The 22,206-nt window shown below is 41.1% G+C and overlaps 1 protein-coding gene and 1 long non-coding RNA gene across 2 annotated transcripts; both read right to left on the bottom strand.

Annotated features, from left to right (window-relative positions):
* Positions 1-326: 326 nt before the first annotated feature.
* On the bottom strand, positions 327-15,801 carry LOC116789303. Its single transcript, XR_004357977.1, has 3 exons — positions 15,571-15,801; positions 1,594-1,597; positions 327-339 (listed from the first exon to the last, which is right to left on the bottom strand). It is a non-coding gene; the product is annotated as an uncharacterized LOC116789303 (long non-coding RNA).
* A 391-nt stretch (positions 15,802-16,192) lies between these two features.
* TIMM21 (translocase of inner mitochondrial membrane 21) lies at positions 16,193-22,205 on the bottom strand. Its single transcript, XM_032692787.1, has 6 exons — positions 21,717-22,205; positions 20,354-20,416; positions 20,157-20,254; positions 18,679-18,752; positions 16,773-16,878; positions 16,193-16,680 (listed from the first exon to the last, which is right to left on the bottom strand). Exons 1-6 carry the CDS (start codon positions 21,988-21,990, stop codon positions 16,588-16,590), a joined length of 708 nt encoding a protein of 235 aa, XP_032548678.1. The 5' UTR covers positions 21,991-22,205; the 3' UTR covers positions 16,193-16,587.
* Between the last annotated feature and the right edge of the window lies 1 nt (position 22,206).

Here is a 22,206-nt window from a genome sequence, read left to right as displayed (position 1 = left end):
CACCAGCGAGCCTGACCTCCAGGAGAGCAGCTCTGCTGCAAAGGACAGAGGCATGAGCCAGCTGCGCAGGCAGGGCGGGAGGAGGCAGCGCAATGCCCCATCTGCCTGGGGGACGTCAAGGAAGCTCTTCTGCTTCCACGGATTCTTCTCTGCCTGCATGGATCACTGGGCCAGAGAGAGCACCATGTGCCAACTCTGCAAGCAGCCTTTCCACCTGCTCCTGTGCTCTCTGCAAGTGGGCAACCACTACAAGGAGTACACGGTTCCCTCGTCTCACCACTGCCACAGCACCAGGCTCAGAGAGGAGTCCCAGTGCCTGGCCAGCCATGCAGCTTCAGCCTGGGAGTGCATTGGCAGACTGCTGAGGTGAGCTTGCCTTCAAAAAACATTTGGGTGTTTTCCAGGGGTTGGGTTTTTTTGTTCCCCAAAACCAAAGACTCATCCACTCTAGGCAATGCTCTCCAACACTGTGTGGCAGGGAGCTGCCCCAGACTGTATCCTGCATACTTTGGAAGTGGAGAATGACCATTAGGAGTAGGGAAGTTGATCTTCTGCTTGCCATCAGAAGGAAACATACTGGGGTAGAGCACAGTATGTAGTTCTGGTGACCGAACTTACCTGGTTCCTTGGATTCCTTGAAGGAGTCATTCACTGAGGGGAAATGGATTATTGTGGGTCCTCTGGAGTCCTCTGCATCCAAACAGACATAGCATTCCTTGGGTTCTACTCTTCTTTACTTAGCTCCACTTTGTAGAATGGGATATTGTGTATCTTGCAATATTCGTATGTTGTCTCTAATTGCTGTGGACACAGAATGATATGGAGTTAAAGATGACACTAAGGCAAGAATCAGGTCTAGTCAGGTATCCTAGAAATATTATGGCATCTTAATTCTGTCCCTAGAATCACTCTGAAATAAATGCTTAGTCCAAAGTAGCCACAGTATAATCCTACTTTCTGCCACCACTTACCACATGTCAGAAAATGCCTATAATGCTTTTTACAGCTTGAGGGAATGACTCAAAGCCACACAGATTTTGTTGTGACAGACCAGGAGAGACAAAGAGCATGTCTCCAGCATCTTACTGCTACCAGATCCTCTCTGAAGTATGTAACTTTCTGATGCTTGCTTTATAGCTGTTTAGCACTTTTATGGCCCTACAATCTGTTCTAAACATTCAAGGCACTTTTATTCTCAATTTTTCTTCAGGGATGTAGAAGAGGCATCTGTCTCCGAACACTTAAAATCTCCCAATATACATTTGTAAATTATTTATGCAAAATAACTCAGATAAATTTTCAGTAGGATTTACAGATGTCTGACAAAAATGTGATTTGCTTACACCTTTAAATAAAACATCATTGAAATATGGCATACATACCAACAAGGAAAACAGCTCCTTTTGTGTAAGAAATTAAGAAAGTTAGACTTGAAAGTAGTGGAGTTCTTAAAACAAATATTTAGCTTTAAAAAAGCTTTTAAGTATTTTGCTGAATGGGGATCCTGACATAACTTTGTACTGCATATTTTTGAACCTGTAGTCTGAAAAGTGCTAAATCTACAGTACACATTTTACCAAGACTTTCCATTACAAAGCTCTGTGTAAACACAGATTAATCCAGCTACCACATTGGGAACTCTGAAGTGTAAAGAAAGACTTGTTAAAGGCATCAAGAGTGGATTTAATGAGTCTGAGCTGGGCTTAAAAGGAAGAAGTTTCAGTCGGTAGCCCATGGAAATAAATCCTTTCCTGACCCAAGTGTATCAAGGGAAGAGATGATGGATGCCAGTGGGTCCTCACTGCTGTCTATGGGCAGCCTCCTCCCCAGCATACCAACAGAGTGAAGTTTGTAGAAATTAAACTGTTTATGGAGGTGACCTAGGACAATTTGATAATTTTTTCAACTTTTCAATCAACATTGCATGGTTGTTTGCAAACATTCGATATGACCTGTTGCTAAATGCCGTGAGAAAAACATTCTCTTGCATTTCTACAGTCCTCTGCTCCAGCCTCTGCTTATCGTCTTTCCTATGGCAATAGGAAAAACTTAAGGACTTACGGATATGACAGGGTGTAACTGAGACTAGAGGAACTGGTAGCTAGAGGAGCCACTGGTCCCCAGAGTGAGGTGGGATGTGCTAATTAAATCAGATCTGTCAGTCCCTGCCCCTGCCAGGGACATCTGCTAGGGCTGCTGTAAATATGGACAGTAAGTGGCTGGTGCCCTCAACATACAGGAGGACAAAAAAGAACAAAACCATGGAAGATTAATTTTCTAAATAAGGTTTTATGGGGGTTTTTTTCAGTTATTGGTATTCTTCTCTATTAGCAGAATCTCACAGCTCTGCTTAATCAGGAGTCATCCCTTGGATGCCCAATAAGTGAGACGTTAGCTTTTAAAAATACGATTAAAAAGTTTCACAAGAAAGCTATTCCCTGTTGATTGCTATAAATACTGTAGGAAACAGTGAGATGCTGGGAAAAGGCTCTTTGCAAGGCTCCAGGGGATCTCCTGCTGCCCAGAGGGGTGCCCACATGGATATGACCCAGTCATGGCTGCCTGGGCTTGGGTATCCCAAGGCATTTTCATGGCTGCCCTGTCCCACTTGTTGTGGAATAACTGCAGGCATTTTTTGTTCAGACTTGGTCCCAGAAATGGGCAAACTACCTTGACTGAAGCTTTTGGTAAAGGAGTGGTGAGGGGGAAATCAACTGATAACAGATGCTCATTGTGTAAAATTTAATTCCAAGTTGTTAAAGAACTGTAAGCAGAACTTTTTCAGCTTTTATAGCTGGTGCTAACTCTTTCTATTCATCAAACAATAATTGCTAATTCTATGTGCCTTCTGTTCTCTCTGTATGCTCTTTGTTCTGTTCAAATTTCTAACAACACAGCAATGCCATCAAATTTGAAGTGCAGCATCTGGAGACAAAGAGAATGTCGTTAACGGAATGATTTTAATGCAAATACCATGTTCGGGAGCTAATTGTGAAGTTCACTTACCTGAAAGATTGAAAACTGCTTGTCAAACAAACATCCTCACCAGGCCAGTACTTTTGAGGTGGAAATATCTCACTGTCCACAATACTTTGACTTACTCATCTGTCATTCATGAGGGAAGATGGATTACACTGCAGAAAAGCATTAAAATGAAGTGACTTGAATCCATAAGTCCTGCTCATGGGCAGACCATAGACCCTTCTCCAGGCTCCTCTTTCATAATACCCCAGGGTCCCCAGATATTGCTGTTCTGCGGCCTCTGCCACTGGCACTGCCAGCAATGCCATGGGTGATGGGGATGAAGACAGAGAAATACTGCCAGCCCAGGGCAGCTGCCTGCTCAGCAGGCTGTGCTTGCCAGGACTGCAGCTTTTGATGGACCACATCGGTAAGGGGCTTGCAATCCAGTACCAACACCTCTGAGGTACCTGCTGGCTCACTTACAGGGCTAATGTTTTACAAGGAGAACATTATATTCAATTCATTAAATTGATTTTGATAGGCTTTGATTTCTCCATATTTAATTGATATAAATTAATTAATATAAACATTATAACTGGAAAATGCCATAGTGCTTGAGGCCTCACCATGGCTTTTCTGACTAAGTTACCTGTCCTACGCTGTGGTTGGTCTGGCTTTGACACTGAGGAATCTCAGAGGGTTTTAAAGATAACGATTGGTGTCTGAGAAGGTCTGGAAAGCCAAGGAAGTACAGACATTTCCTGTTAAATAGGAGCTAATCTGTTTACATTGGGCATGTTTGTAATTTCCATGCAATGGTAAATATCATATACAGTTGAAAGAATAAGTTTTCCATGAAAACTCCAGGTGCAATTTTAGTAAAATTCAAATTTTAACAGAAGTGTCGAAAATATGTGCCATGTGAGCACACAGTTGCATGTGTTTATGCAGTTGCCTCTGTTGAGTAGCAATATCTATGGAAATATGTGCATGATCGATTAAATGGGACCAGAAAATAATATGTATTTGTTTAGCATTGTACATGATCACGACATTTTTCAAACAGTAATGCATTTGGTATTTGCCATCTCAGGGCTACACTGGAAAAGCAGCCAGAAAAGCCTAAAGATGTGAACTGAAAAGGCAAGGACTAAACTGCATTAAACAGTATCATATGGACACTCTTAGCCAGAATGTCAGTGTCCTTAATTCAGTCTGCTTTAGTTCTCCTTGGAAATTAAATAAATTAAATTAAGACAACTTTAGTTTTTTTAATTCTGAATGAGAATATTCAGACAAAAGTGTAAAGAAATTAAATAAACACCCTAAAAGAACTTATTCACCTGCATTTGCTTGGGGCTGCCTCCAGAAACCATGCCTAATTCACATGTGGAATTCAGGGAAGATTTTAAAGGCAGACACCTACAGCTCCTTTTCTCTTTTTTCCTCACCTTCTTTTCTCTCTGTGTTGCTGCCCAGAGTCAGCAGATGTAAAGGTGTGTCTATTCCTCAACTCACTGCCATAACTAAAACGGGCATTATTTGCCACTGAGGTACTGACTTGGGGGAATTAAGTATATGACAGAAGGGTGGGTATCCAGCAGGGAAAATAAAATGTTTGCTTAGTATGCAATATCACTTTTTTTTTTTCTTCCCCCAAAGAGACAAAAACGATGGGTTGTTTTACATTTGCAGTGAGACTACACTTGAGTAATTTCATAGGCAAAGAAATTAAGGAACAAAATGCCTAAGAGGTTTCCCCCATATTAAAAGTGTTTTCTACTCTGGAGAATAATTTTACAACCAGAGAAGGAAGCAAAGACTTAAGAGGGGATGCAGCTTCATTATCCAACATGGCAGTGAGCAGCTTAGTCACCAGATTGTCATAAGAAACATAGGCAGGATGGCCATGTGTCACCCACAATTTTGTGACCACATCTTACAGAGCCTCTCCTGGGACTCCCTCATACAGTGCTGATGGGATGCACCAAGCCAAGCACCAAGTACACAGACCCCTTTGGTTTTTTCAGGCATTACTTGTGAGAATTTTGTAAAACAGGTCGTGTCATGGGGGTTATTTGCAGCTTCTGGGTCACAAGATAAGGAGCTCAGCCCGGAAGGAGGTTTTGCAGAGGGTGACTGTAAGGTAATGTTGTGATTAAGCTTATCCTTGGATAGCTGATCCTGGACAGGCCCCATACAAGTGAGGGCATGCTGGGGAACAAACGAAGGGAAAAAAGCAAGAATTAATTGAAAAAATCTACATGCTTCACTTGAATTTTCTTTGAGGTATGGGTTACTCTGATGCTAATGCAGGTCAATTACCCATACATCTGTCACCTTTACTATTTTTCTTACCAATTCCTTGGATTATGGAAGAATATATTTATTTTTATGACTATGAGGGTACTGGCTACCATTGCCAATTCTGTTTGTTTCTCAGCAAGGAGCTGAAACTCTTAAGATGAAGTGCAGAAACTAGTTTGAAATTTGTTGCCTACAAATGTTGAGTAAAAGTACTATGCTCATATCATGCCTTCACAAGGTCCTTCTAAAATACTAAAATTTACTGTATTCAGCATAAAATACAGTTTACATTAGAAACTTCAGTTTTCATGACTTGGAAACACAAGCAATGGGTCCTGAAACTGTGACAGCACAGATCCACAGCTATAGAGCTGTAACTGAAGTGCTACAGGGAGCACTAGTCTGTGGGATAGTTTCTGAAAACTGAGGAGAGGGAAAAATTGCTGAGGATAGAGAATGCTATCTTTTTATTAAAAACGTCTAGTAATTAAAACAGATAGGGAAATAATCACCTTTCTTTGCAGTTTCCTTTTTGTTCGAAGGCTTTCAAGCCAAAAGTTCTGGCAGTGCAAAGCTGCCATTCTTTGTTGTCTAGGAAGGTGGTGCTAAACTACAAACTATGGCAAAAGCTTTGGGAGTGTGCATTCGCTGCAGCTAAAGGACTTGCTGATGGTTGTTACCTTTTCTTAAAATCCACAAAGACTTTAGAAAGAATGCTGTAGGCAGTCACAAAAGGTAATTAATAGGTTTAGGATAATATTATTTATGATGTCCTGATAAAGTTCCCAGTTCAGTGTTAGGAAAGCTCAATCCTTTCTGTATCATCTCTTACTTTTGTTACGTGAGGAGAATCAAGATCTGCTCTACATTTTGTGGCTTTTAGCCACACAGCCCACTATATTGTGGAGTGATGTGTGTGTTCACACAGTGCTATGGTTGCTGTTTGCATCATAAAAAGCTGCATCCAGCTCAGAGAAATGTATTTTATTCTTTGTATGCATAAATATTTCATACTGTCCTCAGGGGATGGGTTTTGTTCTGCTATGCATAAATCTCTTTGGTTTGTTGTTTTTTAATCTGAGCTTAAAAGTGAGCTACTGCTTCTTGGCACATTCTTTTTCAAGTCTGAAGAGCTTTTCACTAAAACCAGAAATTAATTGCAGTGCAGGCATGTGGGATATCTAGGAATACCAGCCTTGGGCTACTGGATACTTTGACCCTTCTTTATCAGCGCTAATATTATGAGTTTCCTATGAAACTTTCTGTATAATCGTGGATTTGAGGAATGACCTGAGAGAAAGGTTAATAATGTTTGTTTCTTTAATGTCGTGACATATTATGTAATAATTTCTTTACTCATCACTTTAATAGACAGAAGTGATAAAATCTTCTTCCTGGAAAAATGCTTTTGAGTACTGATTTGAAGTGTGTTTAGGAAATGTGCCCAAGGGTTTCTGAAAAACCAACCCTCTGGATTCCACAAACTTTTTTATTCTGAGGGCTCCTGCCCACCTGCCAAGGCTGTCTGCAGCTTCAGTTCCTTATCTGATTCTCACAACATTCATCTGGGATAGGTGATTATGACAGTAAAGAGAAAGACAAAAATACTCACTCCAGGTCCAGAGAAGAGAAGGGTGATAGAGGTCCAGAGAAGAGAAGGGTGATAGAATTTATCACAGAATCAGTATTTCCTGAGTCCCAGCCCTGTGCTCGTTACCCATTTGTGTGATGAAGAAAATATCTGTACCATTACTAACATGTCCTTATTTCTAAGTATTATTTCAGTGTGAAAGTATGCTTTTCATGTAACCCTGTATGATGTGGCAGTGATGTACAGGCAGTTCCAAAAATACCCATGTTATTTCTTGTCTTTAAAATCCTAGTGAGATTTGCACGGAGTTGCTGCAGAAAGCATGGCCTGAGGAACATGTGTGGTATGCAGAGGTCTAAAAGACCTGTCTGCAGCTGGCCTCCGGCAAACAGCCTCTTATTCCCAGGGAAGAGATGAATGACCCTTGATTTGGAGACAGGAACCTTCCCTGGGGCTCTAAGACTGAGTAGAACATATTTTTAGAAAGCCATCAGATGTCTGCATTTGAAAGGTGGAGACTCCTGTGAGTACTACACAAGCAGACACAGCAGCAGAACCCTTTATAAGTCATCACAATGACCTCAACATGGATATCTATGTGCTGGTTGCTTCTGAGCTCTATCACAAGGTACAGCAATGTAACCACATCTGATTGGGCACACAGCAAAAGAATTTAATGCTCTCACACAGCAAGATTGCTCACTCGTTATAGCACTACCTGCCAATGTTCATAGAAGTGTGCTAAATCTAAAAGCATTGACTTCAGTCCATGGAATACATACTCATTTTCTTGACATTATGACAGCTTCATTTTTTAGAGTATTAGTTTTTCTTTGATTTTGTGTGTGTATGCATTGATATTTATGTTGTGGTGGATAATTATTTTGGAGATGTCATGTAGGAACACTTTGCTTAGGAAGCATGGAGCCCGCCCTTCACGAAGAGGGAGTCACTCTGTCACATCCCTCATGTGCATGGTACAGCGTGGTGGCCAGCCTATGGGTAAATGGGGCTGACTGTAACATCAGCAGTTGGTTTAGAATTAATGCTTTCAACATGAAAAATGCATGTTTTTACAAAACCACAAACCCCATATTCATATACTTCCACTTTCAATTCCATCCCAAAGGCTGACAGCCACCAGCAAATGCACAACTATTTTTCTGGCCTTTACCATTGCAACGCAGGATGGAGCAATGGATTATCAAGAAGAAACTGCCATTATGATTCACTTAATACAGAAGAGATTAGAGTTGACTGGCTCTAATCTTAGCACAAGTCACATCCTTTTGCTTATCTGATTTCTTTTTAATTCACCTTGAAATATTTGCCACTGAGAGATGTCTGAAGCTTTTGTACATGTCAGTCATTGAAGGTTTGGATGGGGTGCTGGATATCAGTCGAAAAGGTGTCAAATGGACCCACCAACCAGAATTCAACACTTGCTAGTTCCATGTGGCTTATGTGTATCACAGAGATTTCAGTAACATCACTGGAGACCAGCTCTGCAACATGACTTGGTCAGTAATGACAGGTGTCTGCTTTTGAATGTCCCCAGAAGCTGGTTTATTTTGATGTCATGTGAAAAGTTTTCAAGGTGAAGTACGTCATCATCATCATGGCTGGGCTTCGTGAACAAAGATTTGGGAAGGGCTCTACCCACGTTTGTTACAAGTGTGTTGGTGGCTAAAAAGGCCAATCCGAGATAGGCATGTCCGGCTGCAAAAGGCACAGCAGAGAGACTCCTTAGGTGGTATATTTTGCAAGATACAATTCTTTCTGCGTTGTCTTTTCTCCTCAAGAGTGATCCTGCGTGCTTTCTCAAAAGCATCAGCAGCATTAAAGATGATGTGTCTCCAGAGCTCCTGATTGGAGGCCAGAGTATAGACCAGTTATGTTGATCAATATGGCCAAGGCTGAGATGTTGTTTCAGGGAGTCCTTGAATCTTCTCTTCGGGGCTCCTCTCATGCGGCAGCTGGTGGTAAGTTTGCCATAAAGCAAGATCTTAGGGAGGCGGTGGTCCTTCATCCTTGAGATGTGTCCTGCCCAACGCAGCTGCATTCTCAGTAACATGGCCTCAATACTTGTGACTGCTGCTTGTTCTAGAACAGATGTATTGGTCACATAATCTGACCAGTGGATGTTTAGGATTGTATGGAGACAGCGTTGATGGAAGCATTCTAGGAGTCGCAGGTGGTGGCAGTAGATGACCCATGATTCAGATCCATATAAGAGAGTAGACAGCACTATGGCTCTGTAAGCATTGTAAACACAGTTTACTGAATTACGTAGATAGGTATAAAAATGTATACATAATATACAACATATATGCTCTACTTTATATATTTACAGTGTTCTTATGCGTAGGCATATATAAGTATAAGGGTAATGAAGCTGGTGAAAGGCCTAGAAAAGATAAAGGGTTGTGGGAGTTTAACTTTTATTCTGCAAAATTAAATATGGGTAAAGAAGAAACATGCAGACATGGAAGTTAGACCTAATATTTTGAAAGAAAAGAGAAATATATGCAGATTCTAGCAGCACTCCTCCCCCAAAAGATGTTAAAAGACAATCAGGGAAAACAGGTGTGAAGAATACAAAAAATCAGCACAGCAGGACATTTTTCACAGATATTTTCAGGCAAAAATGGTTGTGGCTTACTACAAGGCTTTTATGCTCAAGGCAATTGACAGAAATCTGCTGTTTTAAATATTGAGATGTCTCAGCTATTTTTCTCCACCATTATCCTTAGCAGTATCAGACCCCTGAATATGGTAGCTTTGCAGCCAGGCAGAGGAGGAGAGACCATCTAGAGCTCGCCAGGTATCACACCAAAAGCAACTGGTGGCATTCTGCAAATCTGCACTCCAACACTGGGATTTGACTTCATATTATTAAAACACAGGATAACGCATGGCCCCAGACAGAGTACAATACAGCAATTCACTTCCAGCTCCTCTACGAAGGTTGTAGTAATGAAGCAAATCACATCTCAGGGAATATAGCCATGATTTAGTATGCATATAACTGTAATAAAATGTTGTTATGACTGAGATTGTTATGTTTTTAATGGAAAAAAGAATTAGGATTGAAATTGAAAAACAATCCTGTTCCTATAAAGAGTGAAAACGAGCTTAGATAAAAGGTTAATAGAGTTAATTGTGGGGAGTCATATAAGGCGGCGACTCGTGCTAGAGAATGCAATCGTGATTCTGATAAAGGGGAATTGTAATTAAATAGAGGTTGGATAAACACGATTATCCTGGAAAGGTTTCCCAGGACAGTACCGGGAGGTTTTAAGATGCAGAGGCAGAAGCCTGCACATGATCTGAAGTAGAGACATCAGTGCTGCCAGCCCCAGTGGGTGCTCCACCACTGCGGCACACCGCCCATGCTGCTGCACTGGGCAACAACGCAGCAAGAGGCAAGAATTTGAGTTAATTTTGAAGTTTATTCCACTTGTGACTGTAAACGCCAAGTGATCTCCCTGTCTTCATCTCAAATCCAAAGATTTCTCTTTCCTGCTGTTCCCCATTTCCACCCACATTCTCCTGAGGGGGGAGCAGCTCTGGGTGCTGGTCAAGGCTAACCTGCCACAGGGTGGCTCTGGGTGCATCCCTCCCTCAGGTACAGGGAAAGGGGGGTGTGTGCTCTCCTCACACTGCCACCTCAGGCACAAGCCTGTACCAAAGTACAAAAAGCAAACTTTTATATAGATTGGTAAATGTTTGTAGTTGCCATATATGGCATCTAATACTGACCTTTTCTATTAGTTTAAATTACCCATTACTTTCTTTGAGGTGTACTCCGTCATGTCCTTTATGCAGATAATTATAAGTTAACTTACTTTGCTTTTTCCATACCTGACATTTTTTACATGGATATTAAAATGAAATGCAGTAGTTTGATACTGAACACTAAGAGGCAAACAGAGGCTTTCCACACTGAACTGTTTTACTGAAACAGGTATATGTGCTTAATATTTTTCTTTGCTGAGTTAAAAACGTTCCATAATAATGTATAGGAGATGAAGGGAATCATATATTCCTCCTAGGACAACCATAAGACTTCCAAAAAAGCTTTTTTTTTTTTCCTTTTGTTTCCTCTTAATTGCAAAATACTTTTGCCACATTTTCAAGTGTAGCAAAAACTTTTAACTAAATATCATTAAGAAAATATACTGAATTTGAATACAGGATGGTATTAATTCACATTTTTCTATAATTCCTTTAGATTACTTTACATAACACATCATAGAATCATAGAATCATAGAATCAAAGAATCATAGAATCATAGAATCAGCCAGGTTGGAAGGGACCTCTGAGATCATCAAGTGCAACACTTGATCCAACACCACCGTGGTTACTAGACCATGGTACTAAGTGCCACATCCAGTCTCATCTTAAAAACCTCCAGGGATGGAAAATCCACCACTTCCCTGGGCAGCCCATTCCAATGTCTGATTACCCTCTCTGTAAAGAATTTCTTTCTAATATCTAACCTAAACCTCCCCTGGCACAGCTTAAGATCATATCCTCTTGTTTTACTGTTAGCTGCCCGGGAAAAGAGACCAACACCCACCTGGCTACAACCTCCTTTCAGGGAGTTGTAGAGAGTGATGAGGTCTCCCCTGAGCCTCCTCTTCTCCAGGCTGAACAATCCCAGCTCCCTCAGCCTCTCCTCATAGGACTTGTGCTCCAGTCCCTTCACCAGCCTTGTTGCTCTTCTCTGGACCTGCTTCAGCACCTCAATATCCTCCCTGAACAGAGGGGCCCAGAACTGGACACTGGACATAGTGTGGCCTCACCAGCACAGAGGACAGGGAAAGAATCACTTCCCTGGTTCTGCTGGCCACACTGGTCCTGATCCAGGCCAGGATGCCATTGGCCTTCTTGGCCACCTGGGCACACTGTTGGCTCACGTTCAGCTTTCTGTCAATCCAAACTCCCAGGTCCCTTTCTGCCTGGCTGCTCTCCAGCCACTCTGTCCCCAGCCTGTAGTGCTGCATGGGGTTGTTGTGGCCAAAGTGCAGGACCCGGCACTTGGCCTTGTTGAACCTCATCCCGTTGGAATCAACCCAACTCTCCAGCCTGTCCAGGTCCCTCTGCAGAGCCCTCCTGCCTTCCAGCTGATCAACACGCCCCCCCAACTTAGTGTCATCTGCAAATTTGCTGATGGTGGACTCAATCCACTCACCTAAATCATCAGTAAAGATATTAAACAGAACTGGGCCCAACACTGATCCCTGGGGGACACCACTAGTGACCGGCTGCCAACTGGATGCAGCCCTGTTCACCACCACTCTCTGGGCTGTGCCCTCCAGCCAGTTCCTAATCCAGCACAGAGTGCCCCTGCCCAAGCCATGGGCTGCCAGCTTTTTCAGGAGTATGCTATGGGAGATGGTGTCAAAGGCTTTGCTGACATCCAGGTAGACCACATCCACAGCCTTCCCCTTATCCACCAGGCAGGTCACCTGATCATAAAAGGAGATCAGGTTAGTCAGACAGGACCCGCCCTTCCGAAACCTGTCCTGGCTGGGTCTGATCCCAGTCCATCCTGTAGGTGCTGTGTGATTGCACTTAGGATGACCTGCTCCATACAGAATAAAACCCCCTGACAGCTTCATAAGAACAACTATCAAATACTTATGCTGTTCAATTATTTATAGTACAGTTTCAAATCACTGTATAACATAATGATATCCATTCCCAGTTGCCTAAGGAGAATTTCTACTAGTGTTCTATTATTCTGCATTCTGAGCAAGTGAACATCTCTCTAGGGACTAAGCTTCTTTTTTTTCCCCTGAAAAAGAGGAGGAAGATCTTTTTGTTTTCAAATTCCTGTTTTTCCAGTGCCAACTGTATTTCAGATCTCCAAGCAGACTTCACAACCCGATATACAGAGGCCAGTTATGAGCCCTTACTGTCATCTCTAAGATTGCTCCTTCAAACTTTTTTCCCTTTACACTTTTTCCCCAATCTCTGCGCTTGCCTTATGTACTTCCATTAGCTTACAGGCCACAATGAATCCTAAAAGTGGGCTTTGACTCAATGTGTCTTCAATGTTTCTTAGATGTAATCTGTAACAGGTTAGGTTGCTGATAATTTACGCATTGGAACAATCCCACGAGTATTAGAATGGATAGCACCCCTTGTGATAGTAAATGAGACTGAGAGTAAACTGAAATGAATTGTGAAAGCCCCCATCATACCTTCTCTGGCTTTTTATTTCTGCAGTTGGCATGCGATACAATAATTGTCTTACTCACATTCCTGTCTTCTCTGCTTGTTGAGTTTTTTCAAGTTTCTTGTTATCAGACATGCATTTATTTGCAACCATTTCCAAGATCATGACTCTATTGCCTAAATCAATCATTTAACTTGAATTCCATGCTGGAAATATTTAGGTATTCAGATCATTTTTAAACTCAGTCATGCACAACACCAGTTTTCCTTCCCAGTCTAAGATTACGTTTTCTTTGCAAGATCTTCTGTTTACTGAAGCTTAGTGAAAGAGTAATCATTTTTGATATTTTAAAGTTTTCATTAAAGTAATTTCCTGAAGGGATATTTCTTTTTGTCACTATACAGCAGGTACACACAGGACCTAGACTCAAACAGAGGTCACAAAAATGACATAGTAATATTATTATTCCCACTAACCAGCTCTCAGGATGTTGGCTGCCTACACTATATACACAAGTTTTGCCATCCACAAAAATGAGTGCAGAGATAGGAAAGTTAAGACCAAACTGTACATATGCCTTAAATACATTTTGAGTAGTCTGCCACAAGAGTTTCTGGAAAAACAACATTTCACTGGTGAGTGACATATTTTCATTTCCTAAAGGAGAAGGGGGTCTAGAGCATATACATTTTTATTAATTCTGCAACAATCAAAACTGAACTCCGGAAAATGTTTAATTTCCATGAAAATGTCATTGTTTTGGCTCTGACTCACTGGCAGTGATTTTTTTTCCCCCATCACTTTAGTAACAATAACATGACACTTCTACATCAGAAATAACTGGCATACACTGTAATTCTGTGTTTTCCCAGAGAAAAAGAAGAAAGACCTTTAAAAAGGAAACACTGAAATGGTTACTGCTTGTGTTTACTGACAAGTGAAGGTGAACCTTCCAGTTACTTTGCTGTCTCCCGTTCCATCATCCAGTGAGAGGATGGAACACTGACCTGCTTACCCTACAGAAGGATCTCTGCATGGCTTACTGGTAGCACAGCAATCCACTGAAGCAGGGGCAGCTTTATAAGGAACAATTGAGGCTGTTTTGAGAATTAGGACAGGGGTGTTCTCAAACATGATGTTTAAACTCAGTGCATGCAGCTGTTCTACTCCAGTGGAAACTACCAGGTAAACTGGTACTGCAGAAGAGATCAATGTTCTGTATTCCAGATGTCTTGCTGGACTCATCTTACCTAATTTTGATTATGGTGTTTCCATATATTTGCTTGCATGAAACAGGATTTAGGGAATTTTTTTAAGGCAGCCTGGTCCATAGGGACCAACAGAACTTCAGCCTCAGAAGGAATATGGAAAGAAGTAACTAGTTCCCACAAGAACAGTTTTTGTTAGCAAAAACTGTTTAACTTCGTTTTCTGCAGCCAAACTACGTATGTATAAAACTTTAATACTCTTGAAAATCTCGTGGGGCCTAAATAATCTTGCTGGTGATAGGTATCTAGCTAGGAGGAGAATGATAAATGAAGCTATGAAGTTCTTTTTTCCTTCACTGAAGAGATGTTCCTATAAAAAGGATTAGCAAAGCTTTCCGTCACTGAGATAGGAAAGCATTTAAGCCTTGTATTTGTCATTTGTTTAAATTAAGAACACTAATATATCTAAGCTTGGGTAAAGGTGGATTTCTTCTGCTACTTTTGTCTTCATTTTATCAAGTATATTGTCAGCTTTTTCATAACGCAGGAGAAGTGATGTCCTTTAGAGTCATGTCCTCCATCCAAGAAATAAGAAGAAAAGCACCCTAGTATATCTGCTTAGCTAGCCAGGTGATGCAGGCAGGAAAAGAAAATCATGAGCAGCACCTTATGGACGAAGAACATTCCCCGATAAGTAACACTTCTAGACATAGACAAGGTGGGAAAGAGAGAAGTTTAAATGGAATGTTGTGTTTTTCAAAACATTTTGAAGGTAACAGTATTTAGAGCTTGATAGTTTTCTTAAAGAGACACCAGTGAATATATTAACTACCATTTAGCTTCATGAACATTTTATATGTGTGCCTCTATCTCTTACTGTTGCATTTTGGTGTCAGGGCTTGAAAAGACAGTATGGTGAAGTACACTACTTCCTGAACACATTAGTTACTCTATAGAAAAGGCAGCTTTATAGCAAATACCAAATGTTCTCCTGAAATTACAAGAGAACACTTCTTAGAGACAGAAGTGTCTTCCATAAATGTGGCTTATTGTCAACAGGAGAGTAATGAGCACTGCATGGTAAAAAGACCATCTGTATTATACAATTCATCCAGAGGCACAGCTCGTGTCACCAATTATAAGTATCTGAATATCAGAAGTCAATTATAGATACTGGGGTCTTTCTCTCTTTTCTCTGCGGGGGTGACAATCTTGAGGGAGGTGGCCAAGAGGAAAAGTGACTGTCAAGTACTACAGTTCCCCTTGTCTATGACTGACTTTTAGACAACCATGACAAGGTTTGTAATGCAACAGGGACGACTGAAAGTACCCTGAAAGGGCTCTGCACCCCTTCCCGTGAGGGGGTAGACTGACTGACTTGCTATATTCACTGAATCACAGAATCATTAGATTGGAAAATATGCCCAAGATCACTGATCACACCTTTGATCCAACACCACTGTGTTAACTAAACCACAGCACTAAGTGCCACATCCAGTTATTTCCCGAACACTTCCAGGGACAGTGCTTCACCACCTCCCTGGGCAGTCCATTTCAATGCCTGACCACTCTTTCAGTGAAGAAATTTTTCCTGATATCCAACCCAAACCTCCTCTGGCACAGCTTGAGGCCATTTCCTCTTGTCCTGTCACTACTTGTCTGGGAAAAGAGGCTGACCCTCACCTTGCTACAACCATGTGGAACAGCATGGCAAACACTGGAAGGAGCAGATGGTGCTGATGTTCTGTGTGGTGTTAATTTATTTGGAAGATATGAATACTAAAGTCTTTATCTTCAGCTGTTTGTCATGGCTGTGTGCCTCCACTCCTCCTACCCTTACATGCTTTTGGGCTAGATCTGTTTTGCATCACTAACATTCTTATTTTACCTTCTGACCTACAAAGACATCCAGAATGAAAACAGTAGAGTTGGTCTACAGTTAAAATACCACTTTCTTTATTGCAGTGGTAGTGAGAAATCCAAGCAAAGGAAGACAAAAACCTTCCCATCCAAACCTAAAAACTTGGAAGACTCAGTACTTGGGTGTACAGAAGTATTATCCAGCATTAATTTATTATGAGCCATTGGTTTTCTATGTCAAGACTATCTGCCATAAACGATAGCTCTACTATATTTCATTGGTTTCACTTTAAATCCTGCATCTGTTATTATCAAAAGTCCTTAATGGATGCCCTGAGAGGCTACTTCCTGTAACACAACCCCAAAGCTGGGAGACACAATCAAGAACACCAAACAATTCACGTTGTAGACTGGCTACCCCAGTATTATCCAACACTCAATGAGACAAGGCAGCAACTTTGATCGTTGGCTATCTGTTGTCTTCTATGACAATGGTTCTTCTCGGATACGTGTCAACGTCCACAATTATGTAGCGGACCTCAAATCTTCCTGTTTCAGGATTCTGTAAGGAAAACAATTTCAGGTTGTTTTTTTCTCTTTGGCAGTTTAAGTTCAAGATTAAGCTTGCCAGCTATATTTAGCAATTGTACATACCTCTTTGACTTCCACATGGACTGTTCCCTGTTTCCCTGATTCAGTGCCCTCAATATAGAACTTCAAACGCATATGTTTCAATCCGTCCTTTATGTATTCAATGTGACTAAAAACAGCAAAACAAAACAAAAACCCAACCACCCAGCAAGGATACATATTATATGCCAGTTAAGACTCCAAATTTAAACTTACTTAGAGGGGTTGCTCACTCATTTTGTAAGAAAGTGTATTCCGATGGAGTCCTTATGCTACCATGGATTCCTTCTCTACTGCTCTTCCCAAGTTTTACTGTGAGTGCCTAAGGACTAGTGGAGTTAGAAGAGCTAATTAGCTGGTGAGGATTAAGAGACAGAATGCTTAAATGTTCTCACCCCAATCCTCCCCTAAAAACTCAAAAGCAACCCAGTAGCTGAAGACTCTGGAATTTCCTTGTATTTCTTTTAAAGAACCCTGGGATTCAGAGCCATCCCCTAGAAAGGGATGCCCACATCACCAAGACTACCAGAGGTTTTTTTAGGCACTTAAACTAAGTTAACAAGCCAAACCACACAAAGCATGCTTTGTCAACATAACTATTGGGATGATTAAATCACATCAAAACAGTTAATTATGTGCTTTACTTACTTTGGCAATAATTTTATTCTGTTGAAGTTGTATAACTTTGGCATTGATATCAGATCTACAACCCAAATGCTGATATTTAGACTGCAGTCGGTTTCCGTGCATGTATTAGATAAATAGAAAGGTCCTGTTCCTTTCAAAGTGACCATTTTCAGAATCTAATGGTCAAATGAAAGTTCTGGTGCGAATTTATGTTTCCTACTGAAATTACTAACTGCTGCATTCTACCAAGCTCTTATTTCCATCAGTCATACCCAGGTACACACTGTGAATTCAGTTTAAGGCGACATGATGGGTTAGAGAAAACATAAGATGAATGAAGAGCCTTATTGTGGTAAATTCACATTTAAGGTGTTCATACACAAAAAAAACTCTGTACATTTTTGAGACTTTGAAGGTCATCCTTATACTGCTGGTGTAAACTCTACAATCTTACACAGTTCTCAGCTCAAAAATTTAGTTAAAATACTAGACATTCAAAATGATGGAAATGAAAAATCAGGAAAGCTGATTCATAATACATTTACTTATCTACATAGTTCACTTTACAGTGGTGCTTAAAATGTCTGTGCATATTCATTTCATTTAGCAGCTCTGCTTTAAACACTTTTTCACAGAGGCTGGTGAAGAGATAAAACTTCAACTAGTAAAAGTCAAAAAAACCCCCCAACCTCAATTTCATGGTTCAAGTTGTGTATTGGGGGTTATGTGTCTCATCCTATATGAAACCTCATTGAACATATTCCAGTCAAAGAGCACAATAAAGGCAAAGCACAGAGGATTTATGTTTTGTAAGAAACAGTTCTGTTGTTTTCCTCAAAAAGAGAGTAATAAATATACACTGATGAAAGTTTTAGGTGAGAGATGTTCTGTTAAATACACAATAGAGATGTGGCCTCAAGACAAAAAAGCAATATAAGGAATGGGCAGCCAGTTCTGAGTATCAGCTCAGAACAGTTTCAGACTGTAAACTTCAGTCAGATTCCTGTTCTCCACACGCATGTCTAGGCCTCTTTACTACTCTCTTCAGACTCCTCCTGGTTTTTGGAGAGACCAGTTCTACGTTTGCCATGATGACCACTGCTTGTTTTGAGGCACTCAGAATTGGCATTTTATTGTACTTACTGGTATATGCCACACAAGAGGTACTGCAAAAAACTTGTATGTTCACTCAGAAGTGACAGGGTATGTCACATACAGTTCTTCAATCTAGATCTAATTTGTGACCCAAAATGTCTTTACTGTGCAAAAGCTACTGTCTGTATGGGCAAACACCAAAGGGTACCTGACATGCTGTCGTCTTCCTCTTCTTGTTGCCTCCCCATAACCTTTAATAGAGTCACCAAAAGCACCAATTATCTACAAAAGAAGAGGCTAGAACTGTCAGAAGATATCACATACAAACAGATATTCCAGTATCAGCTCACACCCCTGCTAGGAATGCATTTTCTTTTAACAAAATGCTCTTTCTGAATCTAGAAGAGTTTACGAAAGAAAACAGTGTTAAGGAAAATTCCTCTGTATTCCACTCCTTTACAGTCAAATATTAAACATTTAAAATAAATCCTACTAATATCTTCCATTTCACAGAATATTCTGAGTTGAAAGGGACCCACGAGGATCATTGAGTCCAATTCTTAAGTGAATGGCCCATTATGGGTATCAAATCTGTGACCTTGGTGTTATCAGCACCATGCGCTAAGCAACTGAGCTAATCTTTTACTGTCTTCTGAGATGAAGATGTGTAATCTGACATTTTGTGTAAAAAGGAAAAAAAAGCATGAAATATTTGTTCATGTCTCCTCCAAGAGAATATTTCAAAGTTTAAAATGCAAATGCATTCCCCTTCACATTATCTAAAAAACACTACTGTTGAAGAAATTCAGGGTTTTTTTCAAATCTATAGTGCCAGAGCAGATTAACCTATTTTTAAACTTACTTTAAAGTTGGTTAGAAAGGGAGGGTAGGTTTTACTATGCAAGTACTGGCGAGAAGTTTTAATTCTACAAACTTGTTCCAAAGCAGTCATCATTTTTTTTCTAGTCACTTCATTTCTAGGTTATCCTCAGTGGCATCTGAAGCAACCTTGTTTGAAAGTTATTGCATGCATTTCTTGTTTTACCTGAAGTAGTGGTTTTTAGAATCTAGTTTTAGATTGATTTTTGTTTACACCTAGCTATGATGACTGTGTGATCCCATGACTGTTCTGCATCTCTTTTCTTGTTAGCCACGGGAATGCTAACCGGAGGAAGAGTTTACATTTCTGGGTATCTATCTATTCAGTGTTTCACAGAATGACAGAACCGTAGTGAAGCGTCACAACAGAATAACTGTGCTGAGAAAAGGCAGCAGGCTAGATTTACAGAACTTAAGGGGGACCAGTTGCCTCTGTGGCCTGCAGAACTCTTTAAATACTACATGTAGCAGGTACTCAGGTATGTCTGTAAGACTTTCTGCATGTAGGCACAAGCACATGCTCGGAAGGGCAGACTGTATTTGCATCAGTTTTTGTGCTGTGGCACACTCACTTGGCTTCCAGCAGGCTAATTCACACAGGCCCAATGCTTGCATTGACCTGTCCTAACACAGGCTCCAGTTTGAAGCTGACCCACCTCTGGCCAGTTAAAAGCACCAGCAGATCTTTTAAGCACCACATGGCTTTTCCCATAGCTTGGCTTGTGAGATTCCTTGCACAGACTTTTGACTTGAAAAGAGACAGTAACTACCGAGAAACATAAACATGACTAAAGTCCAAAAACCAACCTGAGGATGAGATCTGCATTTCTCCAAGGCATCTCCATAGATCTTATTTGGACTAGAAGAAGAGAATAGCTCTTTAAAAATGACGTAGAACAAACCACCTGTAACAGAAATAACAGTAAATGGAATGAAAACTTACCAAACCTGACGGAATTTATAAAAAGTGTCTTCTGATAAAGAATGTAATCATAAAAAATAACCTGTAACACCAATTCCAACAAGCACCACAATAAAATAGGTAAAGTCTCTTCCAGCTTCTTTCACTGAAATAAGACAGAAAACAACACAGAAGTTACAACCTTGGATAATAAAACTGGCATAGCTTTCTTATGTAAATGCTCTTCTATTAGTCTGCAGTTCAAATGACATTTTGGCAGGAGAAAAAATTCCAGTAACAGTTTCCATAATGTCTCATCACTATAAGCAAGAGACCATGGAACATCTCTTATGTTGTACAGGACATGTTTATATCTCTGTGTTAAGCCTTATTATTTTTTCCTACTAGATGATTCCAAGATCCAAAAAAAAGCACTTACTGCTATTTTTTTGGGTACGTGAGAGCTAGATTTTTTAAGAACTAATGAGGTATTTAGCACCTAAACCCACAATTATTGCAATTCTTATGCAAAGAATGGGAAAAGTAAAAATACAAAAGCTTATAAATTGCACACACTGAAAATAACTGATTTTATTAATTACTAATAAAGAGAACAATAAAAAGGAGGAATATTAGACCAAAATATGTTTTATTTATTAACATCTTTAACTACTGTTTATCTGATTAGTTTTTATCTATCAGGTTTGATCTAAAGTATTAGTAAAATTGTAAGTATACACTCCAAAAAAAGTCACAAGAGATTCTCTGTTTCAAAATATTTTTTGAGAACTTGAAAAGAGATTACTAATCTTTTAAAGTGATAAAGTGTGCCTTTCAATTAAGCACAAGTTACCGAGGAAACTTTAATAATCATTTCTCCCGCAGTCTCCTACTCAGATGAAGGCATTTTTCATAAACCATTTCAAAGCACTTAGAATTTCTGAGTCTAATTATGTAGTAATCACTTTTCACTGAAGTGAATGACACCACCCAAAGTGACGGCAGTCCGATAAAGAAACTAGTATCGCACATAGAGCTTTGACAGCAACCCCATAAAGAAACTAGTATCACAGACAGAGCTTCGACATTTTTGCTGGAGGTGAACTTGTTTCAGCAGCCGTGAGACAGGCTGCATGTGACAGTCCCTTTTGAAAAAGAAAACGAGAGGCTACTTCACCTTGTCCCTGACGTGACCTGAACACTAAATCAATAGGCTGTTTGGAAGAAGTCACACAGTTTGTTCTGGTTGTGCTATGCATACACTGAAAGGTACCAACTGCTCAAACAGTACGATGTGAAAAGAAACCGGCTTGGTAGTTTTCAGAGATTCGGTGTGCTGTGGGTTTTTTTTCAAATACTTGTGTTTTGGGACTACAAAACCAGAGCTGCAGCAGGAACTTGTCTCCGCAACAGCCTCTCTGAGCAGCGCACAGCATCCTCCTCACGGTGCCTGCCGCTCGCCTTACCTTTCTGAGCAGCCGACAGCAGCGTTTCCTCGTTCCGCGCCCTTTGCACGGACACATCTTTGCTATTTTCGCCAGGTTTTTCAGCTCTCAGCCCTCCTGCCTGCGTCCCGATACTCTGCCGGGCGGGCCGGAGCAGCAGCGGGGGCTGGTGCCGCCACCTCAGGCAGGACCCGGTTCCCATCCCCGCCCCGGTCCCCGTCCCCAGCAGCGCCCATCTGCGGGGGGCGAGCAGCCACTTCCCCAGGCATGTCCGCCCGAGGGAGGCGGGCAGCATCCCGGGCACGGCTCCCCGCCGGCTTCACGGCGGTACGGTGGGGGCAACCGAGCCGAAAGGAAAGTTCCTGCCGCTCGCCACGCTCTCCCGTGGGACCCTCGGGGAAGAGCCAGGGCAGCCTCCCGCCCCGAGAAGCAGGTCGGGAGCCCCACTGACCCTTTACCGCCGACAGCCGCCACTCGCCATTGCCCCGGCGGAAATGTTTGGGACGGCGAG

The sequence above is a fragment of the Chiroxiphia lanceolata genome, chromosome 1 (assembly GCF_009829145.1).
Source record: "Chiroxiphia lanceolata isolate bChiLan1 chromosome 1, bChiLan1.pri, whole genome shotgun sequence".
NCBI classification, from domain to species: Eukaryota; Metazoa; Chordata; class Aves; order Passeriformes; family Pipridae; genus Chiroxiphia; species Chiroxiphia lanceolata.
The sequence above is the reverse complement of the archived record's forward strand: the minus strand, read 5'-3'. Positions and strand labels throughout refer to the sequence as shown.